Source organism: Primulina tabacum, chromosome 7 (assembly GCF_025594145.1).
Source record: "Primulina tabacum isolate GXHZ01 chromosome 7, ASM2559414v2, whole genome shotgun sequence".
NCBI classification, from domain to species: domain Eukaryota; kingdom Viridiplantae; phylum Streptophyta; class Magnoliopsida; order Lamiales; family Gesneriaceae; genus Primulina; species Primulina tabacum.
Genome location: NC_134556.1, coordinates 40,683,783 through 40,697,793, shown reverse-complemented (window position 1 = coordinate 40,697,793; position 14,011 = coordinate 40,683,783). Strand labels below are relative to the sequence as shown.

General features: G+C 36.9%; 3 protein-coding genes and 1 pseudogene across 3 annotated transcripts; 2 read left to right on the top strand and 2 right to left on the bottom strand.

Annotated features, from left to right (window-relative positions):
• Positions 1-1,649: 1,649 nt before the first annotated feature.
• Positions 1,650-4,103, top strand: LOC142552123 (bax inhibitor 1-like). Its single transcript, XM_075661757.1, has 6 exons — positions 1,650-1,882; positions 2,261-2,404; positions 2,722-2,813; positions 3,001-3,187; positions 3,350-3,505; positions 3,865-4,103. Exons 1-6 carry the CDS (start codon positions 1,766-1,768, stop codon positions 3,913-3,915), a joined length of 747 nt encoding a protein of 248 aa, XP_075517872.1. The 5' UTR covers positions 1,650-1,765; the 3' UTR covers positions 3,916-4,103.
• A 1,206-nt stretch (positions 4,104-5,309) lies between these two features.
• On the top strand, positions 5,310-8,646 carry LOC142552122 (monooxygenase 2-like; annotated as a pseudogene).
• A 414-nt stretch (positions 8,647-9,060) lies between these two features.
• Positions 9,061-11,487, bottom strand: LOC142552121 (pentatricopeptide repeat-containing protein At4g16835, mitochondrial-like). Its single transcript, XM_075661756.1, is given in 3 exon segments — positions 9,061-9,689; positions 9,691-10,669; positions 10,671-11,487. Coding segments are annotated over 3 exon segments (2,013 nt in total). The 5' UTR covers positions 11,438-11,487; the 3' UTR covers positions 9,061-9,422.
• Positions 11,488-11,664: 177 nt separating this feature from the next.
• Positions 11,665-13,340, bottom strand: LOC142551025 (phospholipase A1-Ibeta2, chloroplastic-like). Its single transcript, XM_075660075.1, has one exon. It carries the CDS (start codon positions 13,307-13,309, stop codon positions 11,747-11,749), a length of 1,563 nt encoding a protein of 520 aa, XP_075516190.1. The 5' UTR covers positions 13,310-13,340; the 3' UTR covers positions 11,665-11,746.
• Positions 13,341-14,011: the final 671 nt, after the last annotated feature.

Sequence of the window (14,011 nt, the reverse complement as noted above, 5' to 3'; positions counted from 1 at the left end):
TTTAAAATAAATCAGTTAATTCAGTTTATCCAATATCGAACTGATTTTTTACAAAATTTAAAAAATCGAATTCCCAATTTTATTCGATTCAGTCAATTTAATCAAAATTTTGTTCAAAACTGAACTCGTAATTGAAGAACTCACGTGTTTTACTGAAAGATTCGTAATGCAAAGGATATCTTCGTCCGAGAAAAATCCATGAACAACATAACAGTAGGTGATAAACACGAAATTAGCAAACATAAAGAATCAATAATCATAGCAGATGGTTTCCTTGGATGCGAAGGAAGAGATGATCGAGTTAGGAAAATGTGAAGAATTGGAAAAGACATGGACGCAGTTGTTTTTGGGCAACGGCCCACTTTAGTTCTATTATGACTATTTGGGCTAAAGGCCCATATAGATTTTACTACGTTCCCATCTCATTGGCTGAGGTGCATCTTTATGTGTTGCATTACGTGGCATTCCCTTATTGGCGGGAACACTCCATCTTCTTCTTCTTTTTGATAAATATTATTATATTGTTTCAGACTTGTAATTATTAATTTAAAAAAATTCAGTATTATACGAATTGTTTTTTAAATAGACGACGTGCAATTAACGTGTGATTGAATTTTCAACGTAAATTAATGAATTGATTTTGGAGAAAAAGTTTGATGTACTTCGAAAATAATAACTTGGATGATACGTCTAAATGTGAACTTAAAAGTTAAACTCATGACACACAAATTTTTGGCAAAAATTTGTGTGAGACGGTCTCACGGGTCGTATTTTGTGAGACAAACATCTTATTTGGGTCATCAATGAAAAAATATTACTTATTATTATGAATATCAGTATGATTGACCCGTCTCACATATAAAGGTTCGTGAGACTGTCTCACAAGAGACATACTCTAATTTTTTATGAGATCTTGTTACGACTCAATGTTGTTGTACAAATATCTTATTCGTTCTGAATCATGACAAATATTGTTTTTCATATCTTAAAGACAAATACAACATAATGATGACCTGATCAAATATATTATAATGATGATTTGCTCTCACATATTTATTTTTGTGAAACTGGTCTGTATGATCTATATGAAAAATAATATTTTTAGCATAAAAATTAATATATTTTTCATGAATTAGATTAAGATGGAGATTTGTTTAATAAAATTAATCAGTAAGACCGTTTCAATTGAGTTTTTGTGTATAATGGCAATATATTTGAATTTAGAGTAGGTCTCATATGAGCGATCTCACTTACATAAATTCGCCAGATTGGTCGACCTGATCTATATTCGTAGTGAAACATAATTTTTTTATATAAACATAATATTTTTCATATATCATATCGAATTATAGATATATTTCGCAAAACTTAGGGATGGGACAGTGTATACAGGGGCGGAGCTACTTAGCTCTTTACCCAGGCTTTAGTCCGGGTGACCCAATTTTTTTAAAAAATTTATATATAAATTTTCTATAAATTTGAAATAATATGATATTAGCCCGAATAGATCAATTTCAAATATTAAAATATTTTAAAGTTTAAAATTCTGGCTCCGCCCTTGAGTGTATATGAATTTTTGTCTTGAATATATTACCAATAAATATATTTCATGATAGGAAATTTATATTACAATCAAATTGTTTTGGTTGTAGGAAATGACAAAATAGCCTATATAAGTTCGCGTGGTCTTTCTGAAGCATTCATATCGCTATTTCCTGGAGAAAGAAAAGACAGTTGAAAGTCGTTTGCTTTGCTAGAGAGACTAATGGATTCGTTCGCATCCTTCTTCGATTCGCCATCTTCGTCGCGGAATCGGTGGAGTTACGATTCTCTTAAGAGTTTCCGCCAGATTTCTCCCGTCGTCCAAAATCATCTCAAACAGGTTCTTTTTTTGCCTGCGAATTCGTCGATGGTTTCTTCGAGAATTAATAAGTTTTTTTTATGTCTTTATCTGAGTGACGATTGGAATCGAGGACATACGTTGAAAATCGAAGATTATCCATTTAACTAGGGTTACGTCGTCAATTTTTTTCTGTTGTTGGCATTGAATTAAACTGATGCCAAAGATTTTATTTTGATTTTCCTCCGTTGATTTGATTTTCGGGATGATAATATATCTGACTAGTTCTAACAATAAGGTTTCTTGTATATTTATGTGTTGAAAAATATTATCAGAATTCTTCCGAACCTTTAATCATTCCTTCCGTTTGTTGGCCTTTTATTCACAAATATTTGAAGAGAAAATGCTGTCTGATCTCAGGTGTACCTCTCACTATGCTGCGCCCTGGTAGCGTCTGCGATTGGAGCTTATCTTCACATTCTTTTTAACCTTGGTGGGTTTCTTACAACTCTTGGATGCATGGGTAGCATAATTTGGCTACTCTCTGTGCCTCAGTATGAAGAGGTATTTATCTTTTTCGTCAGTTGTTTACATCTATAAAAGTTAATGGATGGGTATTTTCTATTTTTGGTTGACTTTACGCCGAAAGCAGTTTTATGTTTTAACTTCTGAAAATTTCTGAAAGCACACGAAGCAGATGAATTAAAACTTTTAATTTTGGGGTTTATTTGGAATCTTTGGTATATGCTTTCGTATCAGAAGTGTTCCAAAATCTTGGCATTAAATTTATTAAATTGTTGGAAAATTTAAATTTAGTTTTTACTAAAACTGATATCCATGCACATTCTCAAATTTTTATCATCTTTCATTATAATTAACAGAAAAAGCGGATGTCTCTTCTAATGGCCGCAGCACTCTTTGAAGGGGCCTCAGTTGGTCCGTTGATCGAATTGGCAATTGACTTTGACCCAAGGTATATGTTATATTCCGGGTCCATATGGTTTTGACTTTATTTGATGCCTTTTTTATTTGGACGCACATGAGATCTTACTTTTTTCCTGATAATAGCTGATAATAGACATCTGGTTTTATTATTCGGCTAAGTCCACCTTCCTATGTTAAATTATGAATCTCATATCACAAGTTTTTTTGTGCTCCAGCATTATTGTTAGTGCTTTCGTTGGTTGTGCTGTGGCCTTCGGTTGTTTCTCAGCAGCTGCCATGGTAGCCAGGCGCAGGGAATACTTGTACCTCGGTGGCCTTCTTTCCTCTGGTCTTTCCATCCTATTCTGGTTGCACTTTGCATCGTCGATATTTGGTGGTTCTATGGCCCTTTTCAAATTTGAGGTATATGATTTATTTTTTACTTCTCTTAATTTTTACCTATGTCCATCTGGTATGTTTCAAACTTTAAACTTAAGAAAAATTTATTGACCTGAGAGTTCCTGTCTTCTCCATTCATGACTGGTGATAGCATATAACTTATACTACTTCGTTTTCCTCTTGCAGTTGTATTTCGGGCTCTTGGTGTTCGTAGGTTACATAGTAGTTGACACTCAGGATATTATCGAGAAGGCGCACTTTGGGGATCACGATTACGTGAAGCACACTCTGACCCTATTCACTGATTTTGTTGCTGTCTTTGTGCGTATTCTTATCATCATGGTAAGGACTTTTTCATTGAAGCACATTCGACTTGCGAGCTTGAATTTTACTTGGCTTTAGCTTACAATTTATATTTTTTGTTGAAATTATATGATACCTTACATTATAATAGTACAAAATAAAAACAGATGATTTTCTATTTTCATCGTTAGTAATAAATTTATGCAGTTTTTCTTTCATGCAACAATAAGCAGTAAATTAACCGAACTAAAATTTGAAGAATTTCAACAATAATGATCGAGTTAACCTCATTCAAACGAAGCTCAAAAGTTTCAGATGAACTTAAGGTTGAGCTCGAGCTGTTTTCGAAGCTTGATTCGAGTTTTGCTAATTTATACCCGTGATTGATCACATTGCAGTTGAAGAATGCATCCGAGAAGGAAGAGAAGAAGAAGAAGAGGAGAAACTGATTTTGTGAGGAGAAACCGACTGTGAGGACGACAGTAGTTTCGTTCTGCGTTTCCTAGAAATAAGCTCTCTAAAATGCGACTTAACTGATTCGGACACTTGCATTCGTTTCTATACCTTTTTTTGTTAATGTTACATATACGAAGTTTTTCAAGTAGCACAAACATAAATGTGTGCGTAATTTGTTTCACACCTTCTGCCTACGGCTGTTTTGTGTCGTTTCCTTCTCAATGTTTCTGGTTGTGACCAGTATTTTGAAATGTAATTATAAAATTAATATCACAAAAGTTGGTAAACCCGGTTAGGGCAGCTCCTCTGCCCTGCCCCCAGCCGTTGATCTGCCAAAATTTTGTTAGATCCTATGATATTTTTTATATTGTTACTTGGTGTCCTTGAAAAATTTCGCGTGTAAAAACTTCAAAAAGTAGTATTAATAATTTTCATGATATTAACGCACGGCCTCAGCTGTCAGATATTGGAGGGGGAGTTAGTATATTGCATGAAGTGTATGCCATTATCAAATGCATTTGTCGTGTATTTTGAAACACCTTGTCAAATACATTTCGACAAGTACAATGAATCATATCTTGTTTTACCTTAAAAATTAAGGGCCTGCACAGTTTGACAGAACACATGCAACTTCAGTAACTTCCAATTCAAAAGCACCTCTTGCAAATCAGGTGTTGTCATTTACAACACATGATTATATTTTTTGGTCGGAGTTCGTTGTCTCATACCAATTCAGTTGAATGAAAATCCATCCGATGTTCTCTCGGAGTTCCATATATCATTCCGACGTCTCATCCGATAGTATATAGCGTAACTTGTCTCTGAATGTAAGCGATGCATGCATTGACAGATTCTCCCATCCGAAAGAAAGCCAAAACGCGCAACTACTCCAAGTTACCTGGGAAAATGAGATTTTATAATATTCTAAAATGTTTTCTTTATTTATCTCAGAATATCAATTACATCAAAATAATTATACTTTTCAAGCGAAACACAAAAATTCTATCTACACAATTAAAAAAACACCCAAAAAAAAGTAATTCCAAATATTCAATGCATTAGACGAAATCATTTTTCCAAAACAAAACCGGATATTATAAAATGTTAACACTGATTACCGATATCATACCATATAATATAGTTATAATATAGTTAATTTAGATTAAAATGAAAATAATAATCCTATATTGAGATTTTTTATGATAAAGATACGAAACCAATCAACGATAAGGTAAAATATTTTTTTTTTAATATTACATTTTTAAAATGTAAATTCAAAATATTATAATTTTTTTGAAGTGGTCGCCTCATGAAAATATATTCTAAAAGCTACACTTTTTTTTATAAATTTTATTTCATGAAAATATTATAAATTTTCCTTCAAAATATAAGATAATACCACTCATGCAATATCCACAAGCTCCAAACAATCATCAAAACAAGCAAAGCAGAGTTATCCATGGCGAGTGTCGTGTTAATGCCTCCGAGATGGCCGTCTAGCTTGCCTTCATCGCGGCCAGAGGCAGTCCACCTCACCAAAATAAGGAGAATAATCGGGTCCATGGCGGATGCTGAAGCTGGTGGTGTAAGTAGAAAGGAAGACATAGTCATCGTGGGGGCTGGGATTGCTGGGCTTGCTACTGCTGTTTCGCTACAAAGGTTAAAAGTTCTTCCAATTACCGCTTATTCTACTTGATTTTGGACTTAGTTTTTTTTTTAAGGAGCTTTAAATTCAATTTTTTTTTGTTTTTGTCGGTTGAATGGATAATGATAGGGTGGGGATTGGGTCGGTGGTGCTGGAGCAGGCTGAGTCTCTGAGGACTAGAGGAACATCGATTACGCTTTTCAAAAATGGATGGAAAGTGTTGGATGCTATAGGGGTGGGAAGCCAGCTGCGAAGCCAATATCTTGACCTTCAAGGGTATGCAGTATGTTCATGGTTTCGGCCAATGGATTGCAAACTTTGCCTTACGTAAATATTATCAATAAAGGGTGTGATACATTTTGAAAACACTCTAGCTTTAGGACACTATGTAAGCGACTGAATTTCTTGTTTTGACCTGGATATATATTTGAAACACTGGTTATGCCTCTCAATATCCAGCCTTTGGCCCTTCATCCTGTAATCAAGGGGTTGCCCAAACCCAAAATCTGCAAAGTTCGATAAACGATTATGTCTTTGAAAAATTGCGTTTGTCTTTCTTTATTCCATTCGGTCAGGTTCAGTGTAAGGATTTTTACTACATTTGATTGTTCAGGTATAATTGACATGGTTAAAAACTGGTCAAAATGTGCCATGGGTCATAAAGTTCCTTGTTTCGGTCCCTGTAGCCGTGGTGTGATAATAAGTCACACTATGAAATTCAAGAGACCTGTGTGTTCATTTCAACTTCATGTTTATTCTATCCAATTTTTAGCATTGATAAATTGCATCATAATGATTCATTTCTGAAATGAAAAATTTATATAAGAATTTTATTGAGAAATTGTTATTAGACGAGTTGTTATCGATCTTCTATCGAGGACCAGAGACAAAATTCTGAACTAGTGTAAATTGTTAATCCTGAACTATTTCATGTTGCCAGCTGTACAGGATGGTGGTGAAATCAGAAGATGGAAGGGAATTGCGATCCTTCATATTCAAAGATGAGGATGAAAGGTGACTCTTTTCAATGTCCTTTTCGGTTGTTTGATGCTCAAAAGTTACGTATATGACATTTGACTGTTTCACATGTAACAGTCAAGAAGTTCGAGCTGTAGAACGATGAATGCTCTTGGAGACTCTTGCTAGCCAGCTGCCACCAAATACTATTTCATTCTCCTCTAAGATTAAAAATATTGAAAGAAGTGAAAAGGATGAGATCGTGCTGAAACTCGAGGATGATTCTCAGATATCTGCTAAGGTAGGTTGACTGACAAACTTCGTTCTTGATGTGTTTAGACTTGCCATGGGATAAAGATTTATGCTTAATACTGATTTTGGTCCTAAGAATAACATTGACTAGTGGATTATATATTAAGTGCTGCTATCACAGACCGTTGATCGCTGTAGCTTGTTGTAGATTGTCATTGCGTGTGATGGAACACGATCTCCAGTGGCTAAGTGGATGGGTTTTCCAGAGCCCAGTTATGTTGGACATTGTGCTATTTGTGGCATTGGAATTTACCCTGATGGGCAACTGATAGATTCAAAAATAAGTTATGTTTATGGCAGAGGCGTGCGTGCTGGCTATTTGCCTATCTCTTCCACCAAAGTGTATTGGTTTGTCTGCTTTAACAGTTCTTCACCAGGTACGCTTATAATGGAGCTAGTTTCTAATTAAATTACAAGAAAAATTTTCATGTCTGCGAGTGACTAGTCTCTACCAATAGCCATGCTCTTTTCTTTTTTGCACCAATCAATTTACCGAAGAGGACAAGTTACATGTATTTCCGTTGCTTCTAGTTCAAGTTGTTCATAGACAATCTGGACTTGAAATGTGCACCTCACATAGGCATTAGTCAGTTCAAGCCACGTAGTCCATGGATTATTTTATCCATCATTTACTATGCTTATACGCTTATACTGTTTTGTTTTGGGTTTTTTTGGTTAAATTTTCCCTCCACACCCTTGAAAAAGAAATAGCTTCTCATGACAGTTTCTTCGTTGGCGAGTTTTGTTTCAGACATTTATTTTTTTCCCCGGACTCCTCCATCACATATTCATAACCACGTGGAAAACTACGTAATTTGTTTGTCAATAACTATCAAATCCTTCATCTTTTCATTCCGACTTATTCTTGGTTTTAGTTGTTGCACCAACCAAATCAATTCAAAAGAATACAGTAGTCTTTGAATCGAGAACGGTAAGCTTTGTATTTTAAAGATGTAATGTTCCGAACCACATACATGATTAGTTGGAGAGTTCAATTCAACATTATTTGGGTGAGTTTAGTCGTTCAAACAACATTTCTTATCTGCATACGCAGTACGAACTAAAAATTGAACCCATGCCTCCTTTTCCTGCTACCTTACACTATACAGTCCCACGTATCAAGATTGAAGTTGTGCTTCCTTTTCTTGCTACGATACACTACACAGTCCCATGCTTAATTTTTTTATAAATGCCTAATGACAGGTCCAAAGGTAACCGATCCCTCCATTTTGAGGCAGGAAACTAACAAATTAGTCCAAAACTGGTCCTCAGATCTTTTGGACATCATAAAATCTACTCCAGATGATATGTTCATACGAACCCCTCTGGTAGATCGTTGGTTGTGGCCTGGAATCAGCCCTCCAGCTTCAGTAGGAAATGTTGTTCTTGTTGGCGATGCATGGCATCCAATGACACCGAATCTTGGGCAAGGTGGGTGTTGTGCATTAGAAGATAGCGTGGTACTTGCCAAGAAACTTGAACAGGCCTTAAAGTCTAGGACCATTTCTGTAGAAGCAGCATTTAGGTCTTATGGAAGTGAAAGATGGCCACGAATCTTTCCATTAACCATCCGCGCAAATCTCGTGGGTGCTCTACTGCAGCTGGATAACCCGTTTTTGTGTTCTCTTCGAAACAATTTTATTCTACCTAAGCTAGTTCGGCTTGGACCAATGCTAGAACATACGAATTTCGAATTTGAGCCTCTATAATGAACATTTTGATCAAGTTTTGTTGCTCGAATTAAATGCTGATTTTTACGATCAACAGAATGTATGCATCAAAATAAATATATTGTTTACCCATTAAAAAATCCAGCGTTCAATGAGAATTTGAGTGAGTTGAACTACGATGCAAGAAGTATCCGCTTTAGTGAATCTAACTCAATCTATGCCTATTTTGTCTCTTAGCAAGCATGTCTCCCAAAACAATCCTATATATTTTATTATTATTTCTTAAAATTGCTAGAATTCAATACCCATAAAACTTACTTTTACATGATTAATATTTTGTTTTATACCAATGCAATAAAAAAAAATTGAATAAATTATTCACGATGAGCAGAGGTGGAGCTTGCATTCAAACACCCGTATATTATCATTATATACTGTGTCATGAAATAGTTTACTATATACTTTTGATATATTTTAGGCTCAAAAAATCAGAAAAACTACTCTGTTCACATAATAAAAATCAAAATATATTGTTAATCAATTGCATGCTTCCTTTCCAAGCATATAAAACATTATAATAAAATCAAAATTATCTATTACCAGTATATTATCTGTTTTCAGCGCTATGGACCGAGTTGTTTGACAAGCTAGTCCTAGCTGAGAGCTTGGTCAAGATGGGTGAAATCAAGAATTTTAACGGTACAAGCGGGATTAAACAGGGGAGAACCTTCCTCTTTCACCAGTAAACTACTACATATAAGCTTACAATGAATCGATGCACAAAAATCAACGCCAAGGGCAGCTTATCTAAATACAGCTGCGACGATTTTGAATACAGGGTTGAAACATCCATGCATAGCAAATCAGCATTTTGTTACATCCATGGACTTGTGAAGTCTTATTTCAGGCTTACCAGTTACCAATAATCGTGGCAAGAGCATTTTCCATCAAGAAAATGGTGAAATCTTGTTGTATCTCTCACAGTGATCTCCCGGCCTTCAATTGCTGAGATAAATTTTGTGGCTTCGTGGCAGTCACCACAAACTCTAAGATTCTTAAATACTTGAATCGGCATACCCAACGGTAGTTGTATTAGCCCAAAGGCAATGGCCAATTTCTCACTGTGCCACAGAAGTAGCTGCTCTTTCTGCTCCTCTCCAACATCATGCAAAGCAGATTCAAGGATCAGGCACGTATCCTGCCAACTTCATTTTCTTCTCAAGTTCGGTGAGTTTTTCGTGTATGCGTTCCAGTTCAGGGTGAAGCCTATCTCCTGATCTGAACTCATGAACGACACTCTTTACCTCAATCCAGCTGTATCCAGGTGTTTTAGTTACCTTATTTTCTTTCATCCATCTTCGAACTTTTGAAACACTTTCCCAGTTCTTTTTCGCAGCATAAACATTTGCAAGTTGAACATATGCAGCCGGGTTCCCAGGATCAAGACTAAGCAAGTTGTTGGCAGCAAACTCGGCAATTTCCGAGTTTTTATGTATTCTACATGCACCTAGAAGGGTTCCAAATATAGCAGAATGAGGTTCAAAAGGCATTTTCTTGATCAAATCCACAGCCTCAGTCAGCCTACCTGCCCGACCAAGAAGATCAATCATACTAGTATAGTGATCTGGTCTTACTGCAATTTTGTAATCCTTCTGCATTTTCTCAAAATAACGAATCCCGACTTCAACTAATCCCGCGTGATTACATGCGGATAAAATGCCCACAAAAGTGATCCAATCTGGTTTTATACCAGTATTTCTCATTTCATCAAACAAACATAGAGCCTTCCCACTGACCCCATGTTGGGCATATCCAGAAATCATAGAATTCCAAGTGACCAAATCTTTAGACGACATCTCCTGAAACAACTTCCAAGCATCTTTCAAAATCCCACATTTGCAATACATGCTAATCAAAGAAGTCCCCACCATTGTGTCCAAATACAAAGGGGACTTCTGCATAAGCTGATGGACCTGTTTCCCAAATTTTAACATCGATAAATTACTACACGCCAACAAAATGGTACTAAAACTCGATGGATTAGCTTGAATCCTTAACTCCAACATTTTCTTGAAAACTTTCAAACAATCTTCGCCTCTACCATTTTCAACATAACCTGCCATCATTGCATTCCATGTAACCAGATTCTTGTCCGGTGTTTCGAAGAACTACCTTTTCTGCCAATTCAACTCTCCCACTTCTCATATATCCAGTAATTATAGCAGTCCAAGCAATGACACCTTTAACAGGAGCCTTTCCAAACAACGCTAATGCTGATTCCAAATCCCCAGTTTCTATATATCCTGAAATCATGGCATTCCATGTCACAAGATTCCTCTTTGGCATAGCGGAAAACAACTCCTTAGCTTCATTCATCCTCCCGTGTTGCGACAACCCTGAAATCATGGTATTCCAAGACGCAATGTCTTTAACCAGCATTCGATTAAAGAAACCCTTTGCTTCCTCCACGTCGGAATTTTTTAAATAACATGCCAACATGATATTGTACGATACGGTATCTGGTGCGGGGATTTCATCAAACAGTTGTTGGGCTTCTTTCAACATCCCCGGCCTTTTCGAAAACCCCGCTAGAATTGAATTCCAGGTGACCGTGGTTCTCATTTTCATGCTCAGAAAAACTTTCATTGCTGAATCCAAGTCCCCATACTGAATATAAGAGCTAATCATTTTGTTAAACGCGATTATTTGGTTAGATTCAAATGCACAATGGTTTAGCTCACCATAAAATGGCGGTGATGAGGATTGAAACTGGATCGTGAAAGAATCGGATTCGGAGGGAAGTTCTTGTTGGTTTGAAACGGCATATGCGCTTTGAATTCTTCCATAGAAGCGAGGTTTGAGATGTAGAGAAATTCTTGGCAAGAGGAATAATATTTGGAGGTTCGAAGTTCTAAAATGACGACGAAACATTTGACATGTTGCATGGGTTTGTTCTTGGTAGTTCTAAAACGATAACCAAACATTAAAACAAAATTCATTTGTAATAATTCTTTATACCATGTACAAGTTTTAATTTTGAGGGATGGATTGGGTAAAATAATTTTGATAGGACATTGAGTAATTATGGATAAAAATAAAAATATATATTTAATTTGATGGATTAAGTTTGTGTACTATAAAAAAAAACGGTTGGCTTAACGACGGTTATAGGATAATACGAATGGATTTTGCTATTTCGATATTTCAAAGTTCAATCTTTTCTCTCTTATTATTATAATATCAAGATGGACTAGGCAAACAACTTGGTATTGCCGACAAATTATGTATTTCAGGATTCAAGATCAAGCCCTTCGCCTTGCTTGTGTACAATCTTTTCACGTTTGATTTTTGTTCGTTGAGCAACTTCAATAAACTTCTCTTTGCATTTGCCCTAAACGGGCAATTTGATGCCAAAAACCCATCCACCAAGTGCAAGTAAGCTTCCAAATCATGGCAACAAGCTACATCTGCATGAGGCTCTAAAAATGGAGACATCTTGGTATCAACTCGGAGTTCTGTCCCGACGTGTGCGTAGGCCCACGGCATACTTTTGTCGAGTGCATCTAGAAACTTTTCGGCTCCGGAACATCTCAACTTGTTGTCGAGTTCTTCGCTCACAAACATGCCAGGAACTCGTGTGATCACGTCCTGAGAATTCACGACCCTTAGGACCTTAACGTTTCTCGAGTTGAGTCTATTTGCGAAAGCTCGATTTCCAACTCGAGGGCCGCCGAAGGAGAACACGGCAATTGGAGGCATGTGAGGTGCGCATGCACTCAGCTCGTCCCCCACCAACAAAGCTAGGGCGGCACCAAGGCTGTGCCCGGTTATTGTTATACCAAGAGTTTCACCTTTATATTTTTGGATTAATCGTTGAACTTCGTCAACTACTGATTGAGATAAACTTGGGATATGACCATTAGCACCACGAGTCTTGACTAAGTTCAAAAACCCGCATTCCACTTTGGGTAATCCTCCATTTTCTTCTTCTTCATGGGAAATTGGAACCAATAAATCTCTCATATTTTCGGCCCATTCGAGACAAGTGGCAGTCCCACGTAAGGCGATGATGATGTCTCTCCTTCCCATCCGTTGGATCTCCCCCCGATCATCACAAACAGCGACGTACCCGGCCCAACTCGAGCGTTGGGTCATCCACCCAAGATCCCGGGCCATGTCATCGACCCAAGTTGGCAACCCGATTGAAGAGGTGGAATATAGGCTCTTCGTGACCTTGTAAGATTTATCAGGAAGAGCCACGTGGCGCAGCCTTTGAGCTTCCTCCATTGACATTGACGGGTTTGAATGAAAGCAATGATACGCTGCCTGAATAAACTCCCCGAACCGGACAATTTCTCGCCGGAGATTCTCGTCCAGAGGGTCGAGTAAACCGGTCCAATCATTGCTACCGTGATACTCCCTCCACCGGATGCCAAGAATATTCCGAGGAGAATATTCCGGCGACGTGGAAAGTAGCCGCCGCAGCCTGTTTAAATGACGCGGTGACATTTCCTCCGCAGCCTTCATTGCCGGCCAAACTCCGGCCAAATTCAACCTTTCGAAGAAAGCTTTAGATCGAGTTTCTAGGGGGTGTTCTTTCGGAAACGGTATTTGGTCGGGTGGCTCCTTTGGAGGCTCCGTCTGCAACAACTTTTCAAGGTTTGAAAGGTGCTTTGTGGTGATATTTTCTTGTTTTTGAGCTTGATTCTGAGGGTTTAGAGGCGAACCGGAGCATTGGAAGACGGCGCGTCTGTCCTGGAAGAGCCGGAGATTTGGCGCCGGAAGCGTGTATCCGATTTGCATTGTGTTCCGATGGAAAGGCTTAACTATTAGTCCTCAGAGAGGGGCATGCATTAAACTGGATTCGAGGGGGTTTATATAGAGCAACTCTTTGCTAATTGCCCTCGGAATATCCGTAAATTACGTTTCAGCCATGTCCAAACTTTAATTTTAACAATATACGAATCAAATCGTTTCTGAGCTATTCGAAGCTCGATTCGATAAAAGCTCGTTTGAGCTCGTTTAATGAGTCTCATTAAGATAAACAAACCAAACTCAAGCTTTACAGTATTCGGCTCGTTGGCTCGTGAACATGTTCGTTGATAAGTTCATGAGTAATCTTTTTTTAAATGAAAAAATAATAGTTTTGATATTTGATTTATTGATTTTGCACATTATTTATGAAATATATAGAAAAATCTATTAAATTTATTTATTATAATAAATTTACAAATTTTTAATAAGAATAATATATTTTTCTTTAAATATATAATTTACTTTTTAATTAATTTAATGAAAATTTAAATGTATAATTCATATTTATTAAGCTTGTTTAAGCTCGATAAAAGCTTGAATAAGCTCGTGAGCCATGCATATATTCGTTAAATAAAGCTCGACCTCGGCTCGATTATAAACGAACCAAGCTCAAACGTTCAAGAGTTCGGCTCGGCTCGACTCGATTACATCCCTATTCCCAATCCCCTCTTTTTTATATAAATGAAATGA

Bases quoted from the DNA above. Each gene is read 5' to 3' on its own strand.
- LOC142552123 (XM_075661757.1), top strand. From the start codon at position 1,766: ATGGATTCGTTCGCATCCTTCTTCGATTCGCCATCTTCGTCGCGGAAT. The intron at 2,814-3,000 runs GTATATGTTATA...TTTGTGCTCCAG, and splicing joins GCAATTGACTTTGACCCAAG to CATTATTGTTAGTGCTTTCG. The intron at 3,188-3,349 runs GTATATGATTTA...TTCCTCTTGCAG, and splicing joins TGGCCCTTTTCAAATTTGAG to TTGTATTTCGGGCTCTTGGT.
- LOC142551025 (XM_075660075.1), bottom strand. From the start codon at position 13,309: ATGCAAATCGGATACACGCTTCCGGCGCCAAATCTCCGGCTCTTCCAG.